Here is a 26,502-nt window from a genome sequence, read left to right as displayed (position 1 = left end):
GGTTCTTTTTTTTATTATTTTCCAATCGCCCATCTTCAACATTTATTTATTCATTCCCCTCTGCAACCTGTAGTCAAAAGCAAAAAAAAAAAAAAAAAAAGGTTCCCTTCACCAGGTTCTTACTCTGTCCCACTAAAGAAGCATGCAAGCAAAAGCGTCCAAATGAAAAATTGCCCCCACAATATGACTGACTTTGGGTTAGTGAGGTGAGTACAGGGGTGGGGAAAGAGAGATGGGAAATGAGGACAGACAGAAAGAAAGGGGAAAGGAGGGGAGATGTAGTGGGGAAAGATTCAAGTGCTGATCAAAGGAATATATAAACATGGTTCATGAGTTCATTGAAAATATAGAATTCTAGAATTTTTTAGAATTTCTTCAGTGGGAATCTCAAAGCCATATATTGATTACACAGACCTTGACACTGCAGTAGAATCTGGCTGATAACCAGAGGGTGCCTTTAAGGAACTTTCCTGCAGTGGCACCGAATAATACAGCAGTCAAACCTTCTAGGCTGGAATCAAACCCCAAAGCCCATGAGATTGGTTCTTCTCTCTAGTTAACACGTTTGCTTGAATGAGCCAATGTTGATACTTATTTCTCCATTACTTCTCCAAGAGACAGAACTGATTAATTCAGTTTTGTAGGTGAAAAAAACAAAACAGTTTGGTTTTCCAGAGCTTGGAACATCACAGGTCATTAACATGCAATTCTGTTATCAGCACTCAATTGTAAGGAAAGGAAAGGAAAGGAAGTATGAAGAGTTGATAGTAAAATTTGACAGTCATTTTATTGTGGGAATTTTTCCATGGCAATTGCTGTATAGGCATTACAGTCTTGTAAAAAAAAAAATTAGCAAGAAAATAAGATAAAGCCATTCAGCGTCAGTTGACAGGGTATAATACAAAATGAATAGTAATTTTAATCACTAGATTCTTTAAAATGTTATAGCTCATTCTTGCAGTTGCCAGGGCCTTGGGACAGAGTCTGTGGTTTACCTGGTTTTGGTTTGCGAATGTGGAGCCAAAATGGCTTTTCGGCTATGCCTACGAAATTGTTGGCTCTACACAGATATTCTCCTTCATCTTGTTCTGTCACATTGAACAGATTTAGGTTAGCATCGGCTTCAGCGTTTTTACTGATCCAAGACTGCAGGAATAGACAGAAACCTGAACTTCAGTAAACCAAACAACAGCTCCATCGCACCTACATCAGCCAGGACTGACTGCACGGCTGTGCCGGCATCCCCGGCTCACCCTGTGGTGAGACACCGAACCCAGGACCTGGGTGGTGGAAAGAAGTTGCTTTGGCCCCCAAACCACGTGCAGGTGAGCTCCCTTCCCTTCACACAGGCGATTTCTTTTTTAAAACAGACCAGTTTGCCCCTTCTCCATCTGACAGCAGTTTCTGAATAACTCCGCAGACAGGAGCACCAGAGAAAGGGCTTAAGCAGAGATTTCTGTTTGCAACCCGGCTCAGCAAATACTGTTTCAATTATCAGATTCCAAAATAGAATTTGGAAACAAAATATAAGCAGTGGCGGTCTGAAACTCGCTGCTGACTTTGCCTTTCAGAAATTAGCTGTAATTTTTTCCACTGCTTATAGGAGCCTCTTCTTTACTAAATAAAGTGGTGTATATAAATCAAACAAACTTCAGACTTTTAAGCAATGGGTTTATTTCTCTTCTTCTATGCTGCCACAACAGCACATCAGCTTCTTCCCAAAACACTAAACAGTTGTTTTTATTTTGGCTGAAAATGCATAACTGTTTTTAAGTGGCCTCAGAAGAAGCTTCAGTTCTGGAAATGAAAATAAAGCAAATATCTTCTCTGTTTTGGTCTTACACTCTCCAGCCCAGTCTTGATGCCTCTCATTTCAAAGCCTGATCCTGCCAACATGACTTGCAGCTCATTAAAATCATGGAGGCAGCCAGCTCTGATAGGTCATTAGGAACTGAACCCAGAGGAGGCACCAGAGAGGAGCCCCAGTGTCCATGTCTGATGACAAACACCACCAGTTTTGACCCGAGCTCATCTCCAAGGCTTACGTGCAAGTCTGTCTGCTCTGACTAGTGGGGAAACGTGCCTGCCTGCTGTTGCTGCCTTGTTTATAATTAAACCAGGCATGTTTCAATGCAGAATGTACTATTTAGCTCTTGACAAAGCTTGGGCACAGTGTTGCCAGCCCCCTTCTGTAACTGGAATGCATTTAGTGCTCTTCTGCAAAGAAAAAGGGTTTTTCTTTGATCACAAATTAGCTCAGGCTTTCAGGAATTGATGCAGGTGATGGCTTGGTTTTGTCAGGCTGTTTAAAAAATGGTTTCAAAGTACAGCATTCAACTTATCCATCTGGACTTAGGTGGGGTTTGACACCCCCTCACCTTCCCCTTTAGATGTAGTGGGGGGAATTTCACATGCTGGGCACCTCTCTGACTCCCTTGCTGCGATGGAGACTGGGATATTCCCCATGTTTAACTGCCCTATAGCAGCTCCTACACGCCACAAAATCTCCTGAAAGCAGGAGGGAAGGGCAGGCTGATAAAAAAGCCTTATCTCCCTGCACGCAGCACAGCATGGGGCAGGAGAGAGCAGCTCTGTGGGCAGGGGGGCTGTTAACAGCACCCTGCTCCTGCCAGGATGCTGGGGCGAGGCAGCAGCACCGCGTGGCATGGGGGAACCAAGTCCATAAAGCCAATGGACCAGCCCTGAGACAACAGCAAGATCATTTTATCAGATCTTCACATACAAAAAACAAGCACACCACATTTAAAAAGGAAAAGAAAAAAAAAAATCCCTCCAAAGCTGGGCTTGACACATCTCTGTGGAGGCCCAGTACTGGCGCACAAAAGATGCATCCCAAAATGGAAATGCTCCGTGCCCCAGCGCTGATGCCGGCATTAATACAATTCAAAGCATTCCTGATTAACCAGAAGTAGTAAATAGACGTGTGCTGGTCCTATTCAGCAAAAAAACATAAAACCAAACAAAACTTGTGCTTTCAAACGCCTGCCTGTGCTCCCCTTCGAGGAATGCGGAGCCTTTGCCGTCCACAGAAGAGAAGGTATTTGGCAATTCTAATTACCTACCCACCCCGGTGCCGCTCCAACTTAATTTTAAAACACTATTTATACAGACTATTTATATGTTCTTTGCCACGGCAAAATGGGGGCTTGTGCTTGTGACACAAGGCACTGTTCACAGCCGCTTTGCAAACTTCCAAAAGGTAGCACTTTATCCCACGGGGACCACACATGGAGCTCGGAGACTATATGAGATGGCATGTGACACAACCAGCTATTCAGAGCTTGGTGCTGGGCTGTGAAACCAGGGGGAAATTCAAATATGCATAATTCAAACACATTTGGAGAGGTGGCGAGAAATAAAAGTTTTCTAAACTCGCGAGAAGCACATGTTGCCAGTCCTGAAGAACTGTCTCCAACCATTTCTTCCAACCAATCTGTTATTTCAATCTGTGTAATTATTTTCAGGGTCTCTGGCTTTTATTACAATGTATCTGGCTGCGTTACAGTTTTGTAGATACTGTCTGATAGTGGTGGTTGTTTTTTTTTAAACTTCATACAAAGAGAAGAAGGGTGTGTGCAGCAGGATGTGCACAGGGAATGTCCACACACAGGACAGCCTCAGAGAAAAAAATCTGCTTTCAGCACTAACTGCAGAGCCAGAAAAACTCCATTTAGCCCTATATGTTATAATAAACACCACCACATGATGCTTTAACTATTTTTTTAAAGTATTTTAGAAGTCCAATGTGCTCCTCACTCCCTATTCCCTGCTTTTATATTTACATTGGTTGAGGGAAACCAAATCCCCTGGCTTTGTTATGGCTGTAATCTGAAAGTTGCGTTTCAAGAAAGCATTTTAGTAAAGTCTTACTATGTACATTTTGCTCAATTAAAAAAAAAAGGCTTTTCTGAGCATTGATAACAGCAATGTTCACAGATTTCGTGGCTGGAACAAGCTTATGTTGGCTCTCAAGTGCTGGTAGTTCAGCATTATTTGGTATGTGCACGCTGCAATGTGCTTCCTTTGAAAAGGAAGAAAGTGTTTTAGTTGGGAGACTTTTATTTTAATAAACCCTGAAAATACCTGCATTGAAGCTGTAAAAAAAAAAAAAAAAAGGTATTTTTACAATTTTAGGTTATATGTAATCTGACAGCTCTTTCATTATGCTGCATTTCTCACAACTGCCTCAGCTCTTACAACTTTGCTTATCTGTGCCACCACAGTAGTAGTGTTATCTCTGGCAAACAGAAGAGTTTGGAATATGGATTTCAGGACATTTTTGCTGCATCCCCTCCAAAAAGAAGAGTAATCCACTGGGCAGACTTACAGAAGGACTGCCCTGAGGGTGAGGAGGAGCATGTACCAACCTTCAGCACTGTGACATACGGGGTTCCATCGGGTCCATATTTGCTGCCATTGACTTCCACGTGTTTCAGCCACTGGATGTGAGGCTGGGCATCGCTGTAGACCTTGCAGTGAAATTCCACATTGCTCCCTACCACCACAGTCTGGTTGGCAGGGAGCCCTGCCTGCAGGATTGGTCGGTGGGGCGACCTTTCTGAAAAACAGAAAAGAGAAGAAATCCTCATTTACTTGTCTTATTTTTCCCCAGCAACATTAATCTGAAACAATTATCTCCTGCTTTTTCAGGGGAAAGGGTACAAATTAGACTTGTCCCTCACGGGTGTCCTGATCACTGCTCTACCCAGGGCTCCTCAAGCCAGATGGGGAATGACCACCTGGGAAGCGAGGGGGCATTTCAGCCCTCCCATTCCTTCTTTAGGCCCTCTGCAGACCCACTAAGTAATTTACTAATCACAGATGAGAGCCCGAATTGTTGGCCAAAAAGAAGCTTGCTGCTGGTTTTAGAAGACACACGATCCAACACTTTGGGAAAGAAACCAAGCTCCTGCTCCCCATATCTTACTCCACATGGGCTCAGATCAGCTGTTGAGGGAAAACAGTGGAATCTCACCTAGCACATCCAGCTGGTAGGTGTGCCTAATGTTGCCGTATTTGTTCTCCACGACGCAGGTGTAATTCCCTCGATCTGACGGCACAACGCTCTCCATCACCAGGCTCCACTGCTGGTGTCGCAGCTAGAAGAGATCAACCAAGCTCGTGGTCAAGCACCTTCCTCACCAGACCTTTCAAACCAAGGAACCATCACTGAGCTTACACACACCTGGACCCTAGAGGAAGCCTGACCATCTCAAGGACCCATTTACAAGGGTAATTAAAGAAAAAGGAAGAAGTTTTCCACAGAAAGAGTCAAAGTTCTGGAATGGTCTGCCCAGGGAGGTGGTGGAGTCACCATCCCTGGATGTGTTTAAAAAAAGACTGGATATGGCACTCGATGGCATGGTTTAGTTTAGGTGTTAGGGCATGGACTGGACTCAATGATCTTTGTAAGATCTCTTCCAACCTTATCAATCTGTGAATTCTGTAAAGCCTCAATGAGAAAAGGCATTAAGACCAATGCAAAAACAATGCAACACAATGGAACACATTGAGATTTCAACAGGGACTTCTATATGTTTCCACAATAATCACAATAACAAAGCCAGCTGACAACTGAATGTGGCACCTCTCACTAGAATAATGACTTCAGCAGGCATCACATAGGACCTATATTTTATGTATTTTAATATTCTGATCTATATTTTAAAATGTCTGCACTGTGGAGGCAACAGGTTATGGCATTTGTCAGAACAGAAACAGGTTTCTCCAATTGAGTTAGCCCCCTAAATTCCCTCTAAAAAACAGGAGCAAACATGTCCAGCCTCAAATCTGGTCCCTAGGATGCTTGGCCAGCCCTTCTATTTTGGCACTGAGTTTTATACTAGTTGGTTTTCTGGATGTGGCTCATGTCCACAGCTGATGGAGGGTTCAGTAGCAGAAGGGAAAGCACAACCCATGTCTCCACCCTGACCTGCTGCCCTGTGATCTCAGCTAAAATGTTTGTTTCTAGTGATTATAAAGAAAAAAAATGGATATGGAAAGCAAATCTTGAATTAATACAGAAAGCAACCAACAGTAACAAAGATTACTTCAGGGTGCAGAGCATATGAAAGGTCTTCAAATCTCTGGATATGATTTTGATGCCTTCTGCCACCCAAAGCAGCACATTTAACTTTATTAAACATTTAGAAGGTGACCCCAAGGACACAGAAGTAGGAAATTTACACTAATGCTGCACTATAGAATGTCATGGGCTGATGGAAAAAACAAGGGTGTAATTGCTCCTGGAGATTTCTTGCTGCAGCAGGTGAACTCAAATATGAAGTCATTTAACCTCTTTTGCTACACATAAATTGCATCCACATGCTTTCCTTAAGAGGGCCAAGTTGCAATCAAAGCCAGAACTTTGCAAAGAGCAGGTTTAAAACCATAGGACTAGACAGCTTAGTTGCAAGATAAGCAAGCAAATGTAATTTTAACAATTTGTAGACCTCTGCAGTTCTATAAAGAGCACTGCTGAGTACCCCATTTTTCAGAGAATATGGCATTTCTTTTCATTTTAGAGTATGGGCAACAGGAGGCTGTGACCAAACGTTTGGTACAGACATCTCAGCTGTGGCAGATGTCTGCTCAGCTCTGACTGCACCTCTGCCCACCCAGGACAGCACAAATGGAGGAGCTCAATGAAGGAGCAGAACCAACATCTCACCTGTTGTAAAGCAACATCCCCCCTGCGGAATCTCTGTAGCCTTGTGGCAATTGCAGAGTAAGAGAAGCTCTGAAAACAGAGAGCCTGGACCCCGAGCCCATGGCTGAACACACTAGGCTGTCACAGACGTTTCAATCCAAATTTGTGGCTGCTCAGTGGCTCATTTCCATACTAACTTGTCTCATTGATGTGTCTAAAGGCTCCTTTAAATATGCATTTCAGCATTGCAAAACATTTGCATCTGGAACCCCCTGGGAGCTGCTCCAAGGAAATGGGGCTCCAGACATATGGATGACTCCCTAGTCTGACCCATAGTCTAAAACCAGGTCCAAATTAGGTGTTTTACAAAGGATGCACTTTCAAAGACACTTCTATGACACTTTCAAAAACTTCTCTATCAGGTTTGTGATGGGAACTTTGTACTCTGAATAGAGAAGAACCTGGGGACACAGACTCATGGGGCAGAACTTGTTTGGAAACCCAGAAAGACATTTTAGTTTTGAAAATCTTTGGCAAAAGATAGTAGCTCTCATGTTAGGATAGTCACTACACTCGATAAAACACAAGAAACATGAAGTGACTTAGTGCAGGCATTAATCAAGTGGGTGAGATACTGGAAATCCCTCTGGTTCATTGGTGGTGTCATTCTTGGCTCCTTGTGAAACAAACATTTGCAGACACACTTGGAACCTCTGTTTGCCAGACTGGTATGCAAGTCAGTGCAATGGTCTGGGGAAGGGATAATCCTCCATCTCCCCTCCCCCACAGTCTTCCCTTCTAGGGTCATTTAACACACACATGCTTACAATATTAGAGATTCCAACACGGATTTAACCATTAATGCTCTTTGGGAAATTTCATATGATAAGTCATATGAATTTCTTTCCTTTACCAGTTAAGGATGAACTGTAACAAAACCAGGTTAGCCTGCCTATCATGTTTTCAACACTCACCCTTCTCTCTTGCAAGCTTTACACTGGGCAGTCTCACGGGTCTAAATGCCATGTGCAAGGGGCAGATGTGGAAGAGTGGTCAGCTTTCATTTGCTGACAACAGACTTCTCACAATCAACATTAAAACTCTTTCACACACTGAAAACAAATGAGAACATTCCCGGCTCAAGGATTTCTGGGTTAAGACCAGATCTCAAGATGAAGCAAGCCAACCAAACTCTGCCAGATCTGGATCTTGCCCATTCTTTTCAAGCTGCCTAATCCTGTTATGAAGTTAAGTTGTAACAGGGAATTTAAATCTTAAATACATGAGATACCGAGCAGGTTTTCAATCCCCTTTTGTGGTTCAAATCTCAGCTAATATCTATCAGTATATTTATACTGGATGAGATTTACACTAGATTAGTTATATCTAAGTGTGGCTCGTGACCAAAAGCAAGGAAATAAAGGAAGGAAAATTACAGAGAAAGATGTCTTTATATCAAGAATGGGACACCTAAACCAATCTTCCTGTAATTGTCCTGATATTGCCTTCAATAGCTCTTTTAAGCATTGACTTGTTGCTCGAAGGTGCCCCCAGAGAAATATAGCACAGCGATGCCAAAGACTCACTACTGTATTTCAGAGGATGAAACGTGTCAATTTAAACTCAAAGATAGATTAAAACTACTGGAAAGTGGGTAGGGGAATTGCTTTCAGCTTTAGATTTTTTTTTTTCTGCAGGCATAATTTAGTGCAGGTGATGTAACAGAGTTTAGTAAAAAGCCATTGGAATGGTTCATAGAAGCCTGAAAACACTTCAGGATGATCCCTACAGCCTGCAATTAGTAAAAGATGCTTGTGATTTGTGAATGTCATCTGCTGAAGCGCAGTTTACCCTCAGGAGCTGCCTCTCCACTTCTTTACCCTCCATGGCTTTTCCAAGATCCAAACCTGAACGTGTTCTCAGCCTCATCCAGACTGGAGCAGGGACAGGACTGAGGAAGGAGCTTTAAAAGCTTCACTGAAGCCATCACAAAAGGCTCTTTCAGGAACAGGTCTGAGCTAACAGGAAAGAAACAGCCCAAAACTGGGGGGGGGACGGGACTTTTTTTTGAATCCTTCTCTGGTTTCTGGAGCATGGCACGCTTTGCATGCCCAGTCCCCTTTCAAAACACTACGGATGTGGCAGGCATCAGCACACAGCTATTCCGAGTTCTGATTAAGGTGCCTTCCTCCCAGGCACCTTCTCCCCTTAGCAGCAGAGTCCAGGAATATGTCAGGGCTGGCAGAGTGCAAGCAGAAGTTGGTGCTCAAGAGTCCTTCCTGCTATGATGATTTTGTTATAATCAGCTGCAGCAGTTTTATTGTCCCCAAATAAAACCAGAAAAAAAAAGAGTCTGACTGTGACCTCAAGGGGACAAAGTAATAACAACAACAGCAAAATGTGAGAAAAGCTGATCTTCCTTCTAAAATCCTGCCATAATTCATCATATAAAGTAGCACAGAGGCTTCTGGCTAATTAAATAATTTGACTGCAGTGGAGTTCTGTGTCCCTGAGCTCTATCTGTAAACATGAGCCAGAGCATTTTCCAGAACACCTCATGGTAGAAAGGAAGCAGGAAGAAGAAAGCAGCCAAGGAGCAGATGCTATTACTCTGGCTACAAGGGAATCCAACACTTGACCAAGGGTCAGTGATTTATACCACAAGAATGTTAATGACTACCAGCATGATGACCCAGCTCCTTGGTGAGGGATTTCCTATACCTTTAAAGGACACTGAATAGTTTGGTTTTTTTTGAGAGTTGGGAATAGCTATGGCTTGGTCCAACACATCTCAATGCCCTGGGCTCATCTCCAGAAATTAGGACAGAAGTTTCTGCTCCTGCTTTTTCATCCCTGTTCACAATGAAACCATAAACCCAGACCCATTTTTTACCTACTCCCTGAATTACCACTATAGGCAAACTCAGAGAGAATTACTCTTTGATCCCAAAGGACAGCAGTCCTTTTTAACTTTTGGTGCCAAGCAATTCCTAAGAGAGCTAGAACCACCTAAATTTCTACACAGTGCTCTTAAAACCACCCATGTTAATCACGGCGCAATACAATTTTCTGGTTGGTAGAAATAATAAAAAATTGAGATCCAAACCAAGACCTTACCTTAATGCCCCCAATCCTGTGCTCCCCTTTGAACTCCTTGCCATTTTTCAGCCAGTAGATGGAAGGAGTTGGGTTTCCACCCGCCGGACATCGGAAGCGAACGGTGTTGGCGGCAGGAACTGCCAGCAGCTTCTTCTCCATCTTATCTGGCCGGGTCCAGAAGGGGACACCTGAGAAAGGAAAAACCAAGCTGAACAGACCCCTCTCTGCAGCAGAGGATATCAGCTGGTGAGCAGATGCATTTGAGGAGTCTTTGGCATGTGCAGATTGACAGTTAAATTGCTACCTGCAGCTGTTAAGATAAATGACACAGAAATGCTTTCCAGCTAAATGACTCTCATAGACACAGAGAGAGTGTTTGCATTTCAGTTTTGTGATGAAAGGTTCATGACCAGGTTCTTGTCTTGGTAATGCCACTATAAATCTGAAGTGGCTCCTTTTAAATCAACAAGTAGAGTTATCCCAGATCAGGATGAGAATCTGGCCTCAATGTGTAAAAAGATACAGATGTACCTTTGGGACATTAGTAGCCAAGAAGCATAAACAGCAGAAAGATGTTAGAACTGTAAAAGAATGTTGATGGGCCAGCAAGGGAGCAGAGTTTTTGTATGAGCTGAGTGCAATGGAAAATGCTCCTCCTCAGTGAGTACAAATGTAGTGTAGCCTCCTTAAGGGAAGGAAAGAAGAAAACGCGCCAGTGCCAAACTGGTTTATCATGTTTATGTTCTTTAAGTACAAGTGATTTTAGTTTTAAAGATTCATGTTACCTTTGAACAGGGATAAATTTTAGAACACCAGTGTTAGCATGAGATACCTTTTATAATCTGCCTCAAGTACAGCTACGTTCCTTGGCTGTGTTACAAACATTACATATTAACTCCAAATTAAGGCAGCAGCAGCGGCAAACTCATTATACTGGGAAGAAAGAAAAAGTTTTAAAAAAAGCCTCCCAAGCTTTCATTTCTGCTTAAGGCAACACTGCAGAGCTGCACATGCTGTGTTTCCACTGCCATACCAGGGCCACATCCAGCCCCCCAGATCTGTGCTCCACACCACGGGCAAAGGGAGAGGGGGGCAGGCAGTGTCTGGGCTGCAAAACAGCAAGAAGGAGGCGAGGAGTGTAAATGGCATCCCCTCCAGTTGGGTAGAACAAACTCACAGACATTGAGCACCTGTTGCAGAGGTATGTGTGCTTCTGCCAAGACAAACTGAAGGCACTGGTCCTCCAAGAACTGCCTTGGAGAACTCGATGGCTACCAAAGCTGTTGGGACAGCCTTGCTGCTGGCCTCTCCTGCAGTGGTGACAATGCTCAGAAACACCAGCCAGCATCTCAGCCCCATCTCAACGCTACTCTGAAGCCCCTGCAACAATCCCCTTCTTAATGACAAGTGTGTACCAAGTTTTCCCTCTTGCTGCATCCCTTTGAGATGCATGGGAGCTGCTCCCTTTCTCCAGCACTCCTTATCCCTGATGCATTTGACTGCATGATACCCATCCCATTACAACTCCACTGACTGACCCCACCTTGGTGTAAGGCCCCAGTGTCCCCCATGCAGGCTCCCTGCTGCATTCCAGCTCCAAGGGTATTGCAGGAAAGGTCACACATCTCAGCCAAGGCACTGGTTTTCAGCACCTGCCAACACTCTCCCCATGTTTCCTCCACCTTGCAAAGTCCATGAGGAACTGGATGCCAGGAGCTGCATCCAGGAGGCCCCTCCATGTGCTAGGAACAGCCCTGCTGGGCACAGCTCATGTCCCATCTGCCCTCCCACCTCTGCAGTGGGATGGCTGGACATAACACCATCTCAGGGAGGGAAATCCAGTGCTGAGGGTTCGTATCTGCCCTCAGCCTGCCTTGCACAACAATGTGATGCCTATCAGAGTCAGCCCCATGTATCAGAGGGATCTGCGCTCACACATCCTGCGTACGCCTCATTTTTCAAATAACGAAACTGCTTAAGGCCCTTTTCTTGCCAGGATCCAGCAGGAGTATGGCTGGCACAGACAACAGCAAAAGGAGGAATCCCCGCAATTCCCATAGTCCTGGAAAATCCCAGCTACAAACTTTCCTGTGAACACACAGCACATCCAGGGGGCCTGAAGTGCTACATGATACAGTGAGCTAAAATGGGACACCCAGCAGCCATGCACCGTTCCAGATGGCAGAACTGCACAAAAATGGGAACATTCCAAAAAATGTTAGAAGAGAGGGTGCAACTGCTAAAGGAACAGGTCTTTATGGTAAAAGGATGATGCTGTTATAGCATGAAGGAAGGGCAGAAACCAAGCAAAGACTGGGCAAATCCCCAGGCAGCAACAGGGCAGTGAATGCAGAGGACACTTGGGGTGATGCTGAGAAGGCTGGAGAGGAGAGGGCCCCAGAAACCCACGGTGGTCCTTGGTTTCTGTAAGCCTGCCCCAGTTTCTCCTGGGCCATTTTCTGGCCAAATGCCTCCTTTTGACAATGCACCTTGATTTTCTGGGGATGTTACAAGAGGTTAACAGGGGTACAGGGGAGTGGCATGGCAAAGGCCAGGCACGGGTGGAAAAGTCCCCTTTTGCTACCACCACAGAGGGCAGCCAAATAACCTGCCTTGTTGTTTGATTAACATATCTGCCCACAAGAAATCATATTTTATGTTGTTGGTGACAATCACCTAGGCACTGAGGTGTAATTACATCACATGGTCACCTGGTCAGGGCCAGGTTCTTCCTTTCGCTTTTTCGGGCTCTTCCCTTTTAAACAACATCTGCATGTGCTGCATGGTGACATTTTATCACATTTTTTCATTCAAAAGATGAGTTTGAACCTCACAGGAGATCCATCAAGCCATTGGCTGCAAATGTTGTCACTGAAGCCAAGCGGGATTTTGCTATCAGACATCAGATAGCAGCAAGATGGAGTCCAGGAAAGTTTCCAGCTGGGGATATTCTCCATATGGAGCAAAGGCAAGATTCACTCCTGCCTGCTGCAATTAGACACAACTCCTTCCTTGAGTGCCTTCCCTCATTTGAGTGCTCTTCTATGAGATTCAGGGCTTGCCAGGGCTGGGCACCCCTGGATTATTGTGCCAAGACTCAAACAGGGCATTGCTCTCAAGTTAAAACTGGAACTGGAAGAAAGCGTCTACACATTGAAAACAGTGCCTTTGTTCTCACTTGCAGGAGCAGCGAACAAAACATCCCTGCTTTTGCTTTGCTCTGCCCTCTGAGTCCTTTCATTACCACTTTTTAAGGGCCTGAAAATGTTGCTAACTCTCCTTTTCAAGCAAAGCCTGCAAAGCTCCAGAGAGTTTTGGGAGCGGGAAAAGAGGAAGGATGAAAGACAGGAAAATTTTCTAGAGTAGCTCTCTGTAAATTAATTACTAGCAATGGTTTTGCATGTGCAGGTGTGAAAAAAAAACAAGGGACCCCCAAACATTATCACCAGCCCTTTCCCATCATCAAACACTAAGCCTGACGGTCCGTTTTTTTGGTCAAAGACACCGGCCACCCATCCAACTGGAATGACCAATTAAAAAAAAAAACTGAGAGCAATACTTGGAATAATTAATACAGCCAAGCACTCATTTAGCAATTAGGAGCTGCCACCAAATTCTGTGGCAGACAGAATCAACCCTAATTGTGTAATTTCCCCAGCTGACGCCTCCGAGGACAGAGCCAGATTTAATTGGAGATTATGGGGGCTCTTTGAAGGTGCTGGGGCTGCGCAGCGGGGGCTCCAAACAAACAGATACGAGAGGGGCAGGGAGCACTGGGGCAGAAGCGCAGTGTGTGAAAAGGGAGTTTTGTTTTTGTTTCAGGGCCAGGAAAAACAGCTGTAGAGAACAGAGGTATTAGAAAGCCTCTTTCTGCAAAGGCGGATCACGGCTTGTAACAAGGCTGCTACAAACGAGCTGGTGTGAAGCTGCAGAAGTTTCCCCTTATTCTTTTCTGCTGCCCATCCCCAAGGGATGCCCTGCTTCTGTACTGCCCCTCAGAGAGGAAGCTGAGAGTGAGCAAAGCAGGGCACTCCACATGGAATTTGGTGTTTCCAACCCTTAAAATCAACAAGATTGGCTTCAACTCATGATGATATTGGAATCAGCTTTCTCAACTCTCCACTATGTGAGGATGAGAAACTCTGTTGAGTAACACAAGCCAGAAGAGTAACTTATCATCACAAGGGGCCAGGACAAAAGGATTTTATTCAGTGAAATACAGTGTGGCAACACACAGTGAGCCAGTCCAGGATGGATTGCCTCCCCCCAAACATGAAACACTATCAGTTATACTGAATAGATACCTTTGAGGTCACTTCCAACCCTAACCATCCTATGAGTCTGTGGTATTTTCCTTTTGCATGAAAGCATTTATTGCCTTTTCTCCTTAAGTACTGACCACAGCTGTGTCCGATGCCTGAGCAGGACACCCCATCATACCCCATCACACCTCATCAGTAGGGCACATTTTTGCCAAAGGAGAGAGAGGTCTTGGGTCTTTGGGCTGTCCAAAGAACATGGCACTGGCTATATCCCTGCCTGGGATGGTCCTTCAGCCCCTACTCCTGGTGGGATGTCCTGACACAGGAGGTCTCCTGGTGGTACCAGGGTTAACAACACAGCTTCCCAGATTTAGGAGACCTCTGAGGGTTAAGTGGAGGATCTGACATCAAAGAAATCAACACAAAGCACACCCATGCCATGAAATGCTGTGAGGTTTTACTGTGAGGTTTCATCGCACTGACACATTAAGCCAATCAACCATTTTTAAAGCAGAAGAGAATCCAACTTTTTATAACGAGACCTTTAAGCAAAGCCAGCCATTGCCTTCAGGTCTAACACCAGAGACAGCCTCAAAGTCAAGAAGACCCAGAAAACAGGCTATAAATACATGTGGTGAAATGTGTTTTCCTTTTCAGTGAAGAAAAACGTCTTTCTGTACCATAAGCCAGCTGATGTTTTGTGATACCTGTTGCTAAGAGATTGAGTTCTCTATAAACCACATAAAAACTGTACAGAACCATCAGTTGTGCTCATCAGAAGCTGCTCTGCAGAAGGAAAAAATCCTGACCAAACCAGACCTTCCCTATGCCTGTATCATTCTTCAGCAGGGACCAGGGGCCCTGAGAACCTCTGCAAAGGTGCCTGTCACCTGTCAGGATTGGGCCCCTAATTAGAAGCTATCAGAAAACCGCTAATTGCTGCTGATGGGTCTCCTGGCACTGTAACTCACCATTACTGTCCACAAACTGCACACACAGCAGTATTAACTTATTGCGGTGGCAGACCTATTTGAAAGAGTCCACATTGCACGTGCAATGTTATGGGCAGGAGAGATTTTCCAGTCATGTTGAACTTCTGCCAATGTACATAGCTGATTGGGAGTTCAAATGCAAGACATTTATTTATTAAAAATACATACACATGGGCAGCTCACTCTGCAGAAGTAAAAAGAGCAGAATAAAACACAACACTAACACCTCTGAGGCCTGTAATGATCCTGAAAAATGCTATTGCACTTAAAGAAAGCAGCACTGGGGCTGAAAGGGATTCACTGTGAAAGCACCAAGCACTGTCCTGGAACTTCCCCTTCCTCACAGGAGTGAAAGAAAAAGCCAGTAAAGCCACTTGTGGCATCAGAAAATTTGGCCCTTGGCTAGGGTATGTTTTGTACTCTGACCCCTGTCAAGATGTTGGTAAGGACCAGAATCAGAATAGTGAAAAGTAAAGCAGTCAAAGTTTGAAATGGTATAAAATTGGTGTAACATCAGTGCAGTAAAACAAAACAAAACAATATATACAGTAAGTGGGCTTGTCTGGATTTACATGCAAGGGGAATTTGTAACTACACATCTATTCAGAGCCTCAACATCAAGTCTTCAAAAGATAGTACTGCTGCTGTAGGATTCCACAGCAGAAATACTACTCTGGCAGCTGTTCTAAATTTTTAGATAAATTTCATCATGGTTCCATCCTAAGGTCACTGATTTCAACACAAAGAGAGAGCTGCTGTGCAACTGCGTGAACACCCAGATCAGCTGCACTGCTTGGGAGCCGCAGCTTCTGCAAAGAAAAGGCCTTTGTAGCCCAGGAAAATAAATTACCTGTATCTTCTGACTCATCATCGTCATCCTCATCATCACCTGATGAAGGGGAATCTGGAAAGAGACAAGAAAGAAGTGAAGCAGAAAGAGGATGGCAAGTGGGGACACCCAGCCCACCCCTCTGACCATGCTGGGCCAGGAACAACTGGACAGGAGCTGTCTCCACTGGGTATCAAGAGTTTGTCAGTGCTCTGAAAACGTGGTCCAATGTCAAATACTTCTCCCTGTGTGAAATGCTCTCTTCCTCATAAATACAAAATAAATTCTAAACCGGAAAATTTATTTTTGAAGAACAAGCTCTCTGACTGAGTTTTTTTTTCTTCCCTCTAGCATTCACTCTGAAGACTTTTTGTCTTACCATGTCCCCAAACTACAGGTCAGCATTTCTAATTCACTTTCCCTGCCTTTTTCTTTTAACTCAATATCCTCCTGCCACATCTCCCTCCATTAACTACTTGTTCAAACACTAAGACCAAGACTTTTGAACTTCTTGCAATCAAACCTCTCTCCATCAATGTTTTGATTGCTATTCCATGAACCAGCTCCCTTTAGTTATACTCCTCCCACAGAGGCACCTCAAGGCTGTAACTCAATACAGGTAAACAGGTGGGAATTTTCCATCTGTATCTCTCCAAAACATTCTGAATGGTTTCTTTTAATGTGGTCTAACATTTCACCTCCTCCAAGCTGTCCACAAAGAAGGCTCAGTCCCTCTTCCCCCATAAAGTGACTACTGTAAATGTAAATGCCATTATCAAATAGCAGCTTAGTGTTTGATTTAGTTTACAGAGTTAGTTTAGTACAGTTCAGCATCTGGAAGATTTAGCAACACTGATGTTACATAATCTCCAGGAATTTTTCTTTCAAATAAAGGCAAAATGCTAGCAACCCAGCAGCCTTCATGTTCTGAGACAGTGGTAAGAGAACTTGGCCTTAAACACAAGAAAACAGGAAACATTATGAGTGTTCAACATATGGCCAGAAATGTAAAGAGCTGCTTTAGATTGAGCCAGGCAGAACATCCTTCATTGCAACATGCACTTGGGTTTTCTACTGTTGCCCGACCAGCACAGTGGAGGTAAAAAATGGAAAAGGAAAAAGGTGGGGAGGGGATAAAAGGAGGAAAAAAGAAGGAAAGGTAACAGGAAATAGTTCTTCCCTGCAGAATCTGGAAGGGCCTCCCAGGCATTTTCACCATCCACAGAAGCAACACAGGAAACATCTCCCTGCACTGCAGGGGCTCATGGTGCTTTGCACCTTCTCCTTGGCAAAGCCTCAAGGACGACTTCAAGCACGTATCTAACTGCAAATCCACAGTTGAGGTCCTGCTGGCAGCTGAACTGGGGAAATGCCATGGGGCTTGCTGAAAGCCAAGTGGATGTTTAGGTGTTCTGGCTGATCCAGCAGGTTTGCTCAAGTCCTGGCGAAGGCAGAAACTGAGCCAAATCCCCACCAGCATCGACAGAGAAACTAGCACCTTCTCAGCTCTGCTCTCAGATTTGGTTACCCATATAATAACTCATGATTATATTTTACTTCTGCTTTCCAATGAATCCATCGTGACCAGAAGAGTAGAATCAATTTTTAAACTAATTCAAAAACATCTTCACAAGGTTGAGGGAAGTCTTTGACTTTGCTTGTTTTTAAGATGAGAAGTGCAGCTTAGATTTTAAGACCAAATATCCCACATGCATAGCTACTGTCCTGTTCAAGTTACTAAAACATCACCTTTTTCAAAAGGTGATTAAAAATTACAAGCTATTTGTTTATTATTTACTAAAACACTAATCCTTAGCCGAAGTTGTTGGAAGTATTGGCAAGAACTGCTCAAGAGGGCTTCAATTATGAATGAAAAGGGACTTAACTTGTTTAGTCACCTGTTTTGTAATGCTTGGCCTTGGATATTTTGAAAGCTCTGTTTGCTGGTACCAGCCTGCAGTCTGCGCTCATCACAGGGGTGCTGCTCAGCCACTAAATCCAAAGGCTGTTCTGTGCATGAAATGGTTGCAGAAATGGAGCTTCTGCCAACAGAGCTGGATATCAGTTTGGGCATGCAGCCTCTACACGATCCTTTCCAAGTGTTCAGGTTTTAAGGGGGCAGTATGTTTCTTTTTGTAAACTAGCAAAACACTCATGCCCTTGTCTGTCAAGGGAGGAATTTTTTTAAGAGATCAAATCCTGCTATTCATCAGACTGCTTCTCAGCTCTTGAATGCCAGCTCCACATCTACTTGCTCTGCTTCCAGCATCAAACCTCCCCCTGTGCACAGTCAAGAGTCACTGCAGAGCAGTCAGCTTGTTGCAGATTCAAACCTCAGGCTCTGTGTAGGAAAATCCTGATATGCCCCTAAGATGTGGAAGCTTCCCTCAAAATGGAACTTACATGTGATCAGCTATTCCAAACACACCTAGCCTCCTCTTGCTGACTTAAGAACAGAGATCAGAGCAATTCCAGTGTGTTAGTACAGCTTTAAACCAGTTTAATGCAGAGAACAACTCCAGCCCCAAACACCAGATACCACATGAACACCTGACCAGACACCTGAGCTAATTGCTGGTGTTACCTTTAAGAACTGGGGACACAAACCACAATCTCCAATCACAATCTCACCTCTGCAGTGCCATGCTGAGCAATCAATACTAATTATGAAGAAATATCTGAGTATATGAGAGGCACCGCTATTGCCACATAAAGCAGGGCTTCAAAGTTTAAAACAAGTGCTGCTGACAGCTAAAAAGAGCTAAAAAGGAGGCTCCCACATTACCAGCACTTTGGTGGTAATGACAGTAGGCTAACAGAATCAAAGACTCATAATGTTGTCAGAAAGCAGGTTCAGGTTACTTGCTAGTTCTTAAGCTGTTATTAGCTATTATTAGTGAAGAGGAAAAATACAGGGGCTTAAACTTTTTAAAAGCAGAGGATTATCAGTCCTTCCACTATTAAAAACAATTTCTCACTTTACAAACTTTTGGGGCTGGCAGCTGTTTCATTTGAGCATGTAACCAGCTGCCCTCTCCTGCCTTCCTGCTGCCCCTTGAACTCAAAAGCATTTTCTGTCACTCAGGAAAAAAAAGAGAGAGTAACATTTCTAACAACCTGCAGTTTGCTGGATAGTTCCAATAATCGTACCTAGTTAAAGAAAGCCTTTCAAGGGCCAAATACTTCTTTAACCATTTAATTGATATGACCTTGAAGCATTCACAGCAATCTCCAGTAACACTCAATAAAAAGCAGATGTTGCTGAAGGCTTGGTGAAACGAGCTTTTATTCTCATGTTGGGTTTTCTCTCACACAAAATCCTATTACACAAGAAAGCTCTCTATGGAGTGGATGTGATTCACAAACATCTCTGTGTTTGGTTTTCAGACAGAGACTCTTACTTTTGAGGGAACTCAACTTTTGGAGAAAGGACCTGCTATTCAAGGATTCTTGAAAAGGCTCCAGTAGTTTAAGGGCAAATGAAAGTTTTCAAAACCTGAAATCCCCAAGGGGCTCATTTTCCTGAGAATTCAGGGTTTTAACCTGTGATCAGGAGAGTTTTTATCTGCTCACACTGATGAGTATCCACCTACCAATGCACCAGCCTGAAATCATGAAAATGACCTTTGTGTTGCTGGTTAGCTATCTGGAAACAACAGATTTTTCTGGCACTCTGTGTTTAGTGATCCAAGCTTGGACAGCTTGTAGCTGTTCTGTTCTATTGTCCTCATCACAAAAATATGGCCAAGCAAATGACAGCGTGTGCTTTGCTAACACAACACTTGTTTGCAATGTATGAATCCCAATAAGTGACTTTGATGAAGCACGTATTTTGGATATACAGTTTACAGTTTGATTTTGGATATATAGTTTACAGATAAGCTACCTCTAAAACAAGCTACCAATTTGTGATAACTGTGATGGAAGGCAGAGATTTACCAGCTACAACAGAGAAACAGTCTTCAGGAACTTGCAGCTCTTCCGTGCAATTTTGCCACTGATTTGTCACACAACATGGAAAACATCATTCAACCCCCGTCAGCCACAGTTTGTTCACTCACAAAAAACTTCAAAGCCACATGTAACATTGCATCTATTTGAGTGTTAAGGGGGATTTGAGGTTTAAGCTGACCAGCACCCTTTCTAAGTCTCTCTCAGTATTAACATCAAGGTTCAACATTTGGTATGGACACACAAGCATTCTTCAATTGATTTGTTTTGCCAGCCTGATCACTGTTAGGAGTTACCAGGGAGGTACAGACCTTCCAAGGACAGACAAATACCACAAACAACCAGCTGTGCTGAACATGTGAAAGGGCAAACATTTTTTAGAAAAAGAAAAAAATAATAGAAAATGACTGAAACAGCTGTATTCCTGCACTTACCTGTAACTCTGACTGTAAAGTTTCCCAGGACTTCGTTGGAATGCCTTGGCTTGCAACTGTACAGCCCCGAGTCATCATATGATACATTGATTATCTTCAACAGTTTTTGTCCAATATGAGTTCTGTTGGTAGGTGCAATTCCAATACCATCTTTAAACCAGAAAACAGACACGGAAGAGCCTTGGGTATTACAGGAAAGTTCAATGGTATCTCCATTTCCAAACACCAACTCTTCCAGAAAGGCGGTCTCGCTCCTCAAGTATTCTGCAAAGGGAGAAAGAAATAGAGATGAATAAATTAGAGCAGGTGTCAAGAGATGGAAAGAGTGTTTTAAAAAATAAATATATATTGTATTTGCTCTAGTGATGCTTCCATGTGCCCAGACCTTCCCCTTGCCTGCCACAGGCAGGTGGCTGTGCACAGACAGTCAGGTCTCTGGCTGATCTACAGGGATGGCTTTGACCTGTAGCAACCAAAACACGTCCACCCCACCGGTGCTTCACAACAAACTGCACAGACCTCTAGAAGGGTCATTGTAACACCCAGTGCTGCAGGTGAGGGGGTGATCTGGCAGAAATAAGTGTGTGCTGGCAAGTTCACAGCTCCAAACCTCCTTTGGTTTATTGCTGTGAGGCTGTCCACAAACCCTACCAGCAAGGACAGAAAGGAGCAGAACCAGGGATAAACCTGGTTAAATAAATTTCTTATTTGTCTCTGAGTGACCCAAAGGCAACGTCTGTGGGCTGAAGAAAACAGGTGGAAGGCTGGACAGAAGATAAAGGCTGGAATAGCTAAAATAAATGAAACCATCACTAGCTTCCTGCTGAAGTTACACTGTGTGCAACAAAAGTGCAGAACCAAAGGCATCTTCATAGATCATGACTTCACTGTGAAACCCGTGCAAGTAGAGCAGCTTCAAATACCTGAGGAGGTAGCATTGGCTCCAGGTTGCTCTTTTGCCTTGAGGTGAAAGAGTTGGAGCAGGCTATAAGAGAAAAACTTAATGTTTTTCTCTTCTTGTCATGAGGGTTTTTATTCTTGTATAAATGTAAAGATTTAAAATATAAAAATGTTGCAGTCAATAGCCTTGCAGGTAGAAAGAAAGGATTCTGGGAGCCTGAAAAGGTGGTATTTCATGGGAGGTATTCTCTCACAGGAGGCAAAGCCCACACTCACTGGTATTACAAAGAATCTCTACTCATACCATGGCAGCAATTCCAACTCAAATATTTTATGGCTTGGCCAGAATGTTGTGGTGTTCAGGCAGTCAAAGGGTTTTTTCCCTTTTAATAAAAATTTTCCCTGAAAGCACATACTTTCAGTAAATCAAACAAAGAAGATTGAGCTCCATGCAGAATCTCCTTGCTATCAGACCAGCACTCATTATTACATTTGAGTGCTCACCCATGGTCTCTTCTCAACTGGGATACATCTCTGGGGCAAATATGGTCAAGAAATACTCTGGTTTAAATGTTCAAGTTTTTTCCTCTTTCTTGTAGACTATGAGGATTTTTTCACTGGTACCAACTTTGGCTTTAAATTAAAAAGCCCTATGGACAGCTTTGCACTTGCAAGACTGAGTACTGGTCTGACTGATGGAACCTCTTGCTAATTTAATCTACTGGAAAACAAACCCCACACAACTGTACAACTTCTCCACACACAACACAGTTCTACCAAAGCTGTTTGCCAAATGATCAAGCCTTGTATATTTTGGCTTTTGTATTATAAACCTACTGAACAGGAACAAGCCCAGACTAAGCACAGCCCAAACTGTACTGGTTAGCTGTTTAAAAGGAAATAACTCTTTTTCAAAAACCATAATGAACCTAGGTTAATGACAAAGCAGCAAAGAATTTTTATAAAATGTATACAGGGAATGCTGGAATGAAGATGAAAGTAAGACTCAGCAGATGGACTGGGGTCTCAAGCTTCTTCTGTGGAATGAAGCAGCACCTCTTGTTTCTGACAACTTTATTTTGACATCTCTACCCTCCATCTCCCCAGCAGGTCTGCAGCAGATGCTGTGATGCAAAGTTTGGTTTTAGAGACTTCATTTGTACTGACTGGGAATAATCCCGGGGTAGATGCAGCAGTGAATTAAAAGGAGAACACTACTAATGGTCTTAATCTCACTTCTGTTAACTGTTTTCCAGAGTTTTGTTTATATACTTATAGCTTAAAAAATAAACAGGACACAACCTGGAGATCTCCACAAAGTATTTAAATGGGCACTCAAATGCTTTTAAGCACTTTGCCAACTGTGACCTTGGAGAACCAATTTTTACTCTCATTCCTTATATAGCTTTCAAGTACAAAGATAAATCTGAAAGCAGAGACAGTCTCATTTTCATGCTTAAAACAGCAGGAGTTCAAAGCAGGGAACCAAAGCTCACATCTCTCACAGGGTGGCCAGAGTCCAGCACCTCCTTCCTGCCTTCCAGTGCAATGTGCCTGGTGTTTCCAGCACCTTTTCAACCAGAGACACCAAGACATGAAGGAGACATGAAGCTGCCCCCTCTGAAGCCAACTCTCCAGCTATTAAAAAAAGGGAGGGGACACAGCCAGGACAGCTGAGCCCAGCTGAGCCAAGGGATATTCCAGACCATAGGACATCATGCTCAGCAATAAACCTGGGGGAAGAAGGAGGAAGGGGGATTGTTTGGAGTGGTGGCATTTGTGTTTCTCAGTCACTGTATGAGGGAGCTCAGCTGTCCTGCAGATGGGTGAACACCTGCCCTGGGGAAGTGCAGAACTAAGTCCTTGCTCTGCTGTGCTTCTGCATACAGCCCTTGCTTCTCTTATTACATTGTCTTTATCACCACCCTTATGGGTGGTTTTCTCACTTTTACTCTTCCAATTCTCTCCTCCATCCTCCAAGATGGGATGAGCAAACTGCAGTGTGAGGCTGAGCTCCCAGATGGGATTAAACCATGACACACAAGTTTAAATTACCAGGGAGTTAACCCACGTAGGGGTTACAGGAGCCCACTCTGACACCTGCCAGCAGAGCAGGGATTGACACATTTGCAGCTTTAACAGGCTCTTCGAGAGAAAGAGGCAATCTGGGTTGTGGGCTCCCAAGGTATGACTAAAACTCAACGAATTATTAGTTTAGCCAAAGCAGTAATGACTTGAGAATCACCAAAAGATGCATCTGATGAAGATCAGCACTTGCAGCATCATCACTGCTCGTAGCAAACACACTATACAGAAAGAGACGATTTTTAAGCTGTTCAAAGGAGCAAAAATGCAGCAACTGGCTGGAAACACCTTCCACAATGAGGAGCAGTTGGCCCAGCAAGGCTGAAATGCTTTTGTATGTATTCACTTATAAGGATAAGATACTTCATCTCTGTAGCTATTTGGCTCATCCCAGCAATAATTCACTTTCTGTGTGGCTCACAGCTCCAAGTACTTAAGTGTGTCAGTATTTCCATCAGCTGTCTGCTCCTCTCAGACATCAATACTTGTTTCTGGCTGAGCCTGGAAATGTTTTAATTTGGTTTTAACACATGCAGCTCCCAAGTTATTTATTATTCAGACATGAAAGGATGAGGAAGAGGTGGAGAGTGGTGGGCTATTCCTGGGCTGCTTATGTCCCCCAAAAAAAATCCAAGCCACCTTGAGCCTGCCTGTTGCCCTCCTGGGTGTCAGGGACTATTTCCAGATGCTGCTGAGGGCTGCTCCTGGGCAGCAAAGGCTCACAGCGAGGGGTGAGCGAGCCCCATGGTCCCAAGTCACTTCACATCGTGTCAGGTTCTGGCTCCAGAAAATTTCTTTTTCTTCACCTTTGATTTTTCCCCTGGAATAACTTCCCACAACCCTATTTTTTCAAACACCAAAGCGCTCATGTACCCAACCAGTGCTCTGGTGGGGTACATGCATCCCACATCACCATCATCCTTTTTCCTTCAGTGGGCATCCTGCAGCAGAGGAACATCCACCACACAGCTCAAACTAAACTGGGACTGCCCCCACAGAGCACTGGAGGCACACGACTTTCAGTACCACCAGCAAGAGATTCCTCACCCACCCTGAACCCCGAGAGGCTTTCCAGGATTTCTTCACAACCCAGTGCTGGAATGGACTAAGACTCAGTTCTAAGCAGATCATATTTTTCCCTTTTCAAGCTGGACAAGCTGTGTTTGGCATGTTAACAAGCACAGAGACAGCAGTGCTCCACGCATTTCTCTCTTCAGGTTAATTTGAATAGTTTCTTGTTCTATGTATTTTATTGCACTAAATCCACCGTGACAGGATACATTACAGGATCACAGAGCAACAGCCATGCCAGAGCTTTCTCCTGTTGAGTTTGTTATCCCATTCCCAGGGGGATCATGGTCCCAGCCAGCAAGCTGGTGAATAATTGCTGGAGGTGTATGAAAACTTCCAGCTTTAGGGGGATGAACACAGCCATGGTGGAAAAGATCATATACACTATCTCTAGACTAAGACCAGCCCTGTGTCTTGTATATTTAGTCCTGGTTTATTCTACATAAGTGTCCTACCTGTGTTAACAGAGTAACATTTGCCCAGTGAATAAGATTCAGGTGTTTTTCACAATACCTGCGTGACTGTTCTTAGGATGGAGTTGCTTCCCTAGGTCACCTTGGGACTTCTGCACTAGGAAAAGCCATTGACCCAGAAGGGAAATAAAAAACACTTTCCTTGCCAAATATTGTTCATTTCAGACCCATCAAGTGGCCTCAGTGTCACCTCCCCATAGGAACCATGCCATGCACAGAACCCACATCCCCATACCCTCCATCTCCTCCCAGAGAGGCAGAGAGAGCCTGGGGGAATATTGAAAACCTCCAAACCACTCCTGGGCCCTGCAGCTCCTGTGAGAGCTGGCCATGAGATTGTGGGACCTGTTTCCCCAGAAATCTGCCTTTTCAGGGCAGGGAAGATCAAGGGAGCAGTGCAGTCCCTGCAAACCCTCACTGCGCTGCAGGGAGCTGATGGGGTATTTTATATATATATATATATGCATATTTGACAGTGCTTTATGCAGGGCACAGCTTCCCCTCCTTTCTGCACAGCCATGATGGTGCCAGAGGTGGAACATCCCCATCTGGCTACGGTCCTGTCACCCCAAAAAAGCACCTCACAAGCCTGGCACACAAATATATCAAATACACACATGATATTATATAAAGTATTTTATGTACATATTTTCTGTTATATTTTATTTATGAAATAAAAAGTATTATATATAAAACCTTCTGGTTTTTTTCTCTTTCCCAGCTCCTCTCCCCTTGTGGGGTCAAGACCCTCCTGCACCACACTTCCCAGTGCCAGGCTGCAGCTGGGAAGAAGGGGCTTACTCTGGTAATCACAGCAGCACAGGATGCTTTGCTAAAGCAGTATCACCTCTCAAAGTGGTGTTTTGCTGGGTTATCTCCCCTGCTCAGTGGGGCTAACACCCAGAAATAAAATATTGCAAAAATAAAATACCGGCATCTGTAAAAGTCTAAACTGTGATATAAAAATATGTCTTTAGTTAATCATACCTGAAAAGGGTTTGCCTCGATTATTTCACAGAATCATAGAACCACAGAATGGTTTGTGCTGGAAGGGATCTTAAATATTATCTCATTACAACATCCCTTCCATGGGCAAGGACACCCCCTAGACCAGATCACTCAAAGGTACCACTTTATCTTTCCTATATTGCAAGTGTTTGCTTGGGAGGAAGTAGTTCTCCTGGAAAAGCTTAGACTAGCAAAAAAAATAATAATAACAATAACAATAATAATGCAAAGTACACTGTTTATACTGTATTTGCACTGCAGTGGCCTATGCATTGTTACCAGACATTTCTTTCAAAGACATTAACAAGTAACTGCACTGTGTAAAAACCATGTGGGGGTTTTCTTCAATCTGTTTTAGGAGAAGAGCAAACCTTTTTTCTAAAGAATTAGCAGAACAATAACCAGGTTTAATTCTGTCATATGCAGCTGTCTTTATAAACAAGAGATTATGGGAAGGAATTAAAAAAGATCTCTACTGTTTAGCTTGGCTATCCCCGACTTTGGAAGAGCTTCCAAAATGGAAAAAGCAGATGTTGCAAATCTGCCTTATCTAAGGAGCAACTGTTGACTCTGTTGTGCAAATCCTAATTTACATCTGCATGAAAGGTTTCAGAGATTAAATGGCATTCAAGGAGGAATATTAGCTTTTCTCCCTCCCTCCAGCTCTCCTTTGAATGGATTTACTACTGGCAATTAGCTTTCTGTTCCATCGGCCAAGTAGAAAACAG

At 43.7% G+C, this 26,502-nt stretch overlaps 1 protein-coding gene across 6 annotated transcripts in view; it reads right to left on the bottom strand.

Moving 5' to 3' along the window:
• Positions 1-26,502, bottom strand: part of FGFR3 (fibroblast growth factor receptor 3) — a 55,242-nt gene that overhangs the window by 13,579 nt on the left and 15,161 nt on the right. For 3 of the 6 annotated variants that reach the window (XM_072927927.1, XM_072927928.1, XM_072927930.1), the window contains exons 3-8: positions 20,238-20,501; positions 15,874-15,927; positions 9,788-9,957; positions 4,997-5,120; positions 4,389-4,579; positions 996-1,146 (exon numbers count right to left, since the gene is read on the bottom strand). In XM_072927927.1, the coding sequence (XP_072784028.1) occupies positions 996-1,146; positions 4,389-4,579; positions 4,997-5,120; positions 9,788-9,957; positions 15,874-15,927; positions 20,238-20,501 (954 nt within the window). The remainder of the gene's footprint in view (positions 1-995; positions 1,147-4,388; positions 4,580-4,996; positions 5,121-9,787; positions 9,958-15,873; positions 15,928-20,237; positions 20,502-26,502) is intronic. The other 3 variants (XM_072927931.1, XM_072927932.1, XM_072927929.1) reach the window with 1 other exon arrangement.

Source organism: Taeniopygia guttata, chromosome 4, assembly GCF_048771995.1.
Source record: "Taeniopygia guttata chromosome 4, bTaeGut7.mat, whole genome shotgun sequence".
NCBI classification, from domain to species: Eukaryota; Metazoa; Chordata; class Aves; order Passeriformes; family Estrildidae; genus Taeniopygia; species Taeniopygia guttata.
Note: the sequence above shows the minus strand (reverse complement) of the source record. Positions and strands in the feature narration are given on the sequence as shown.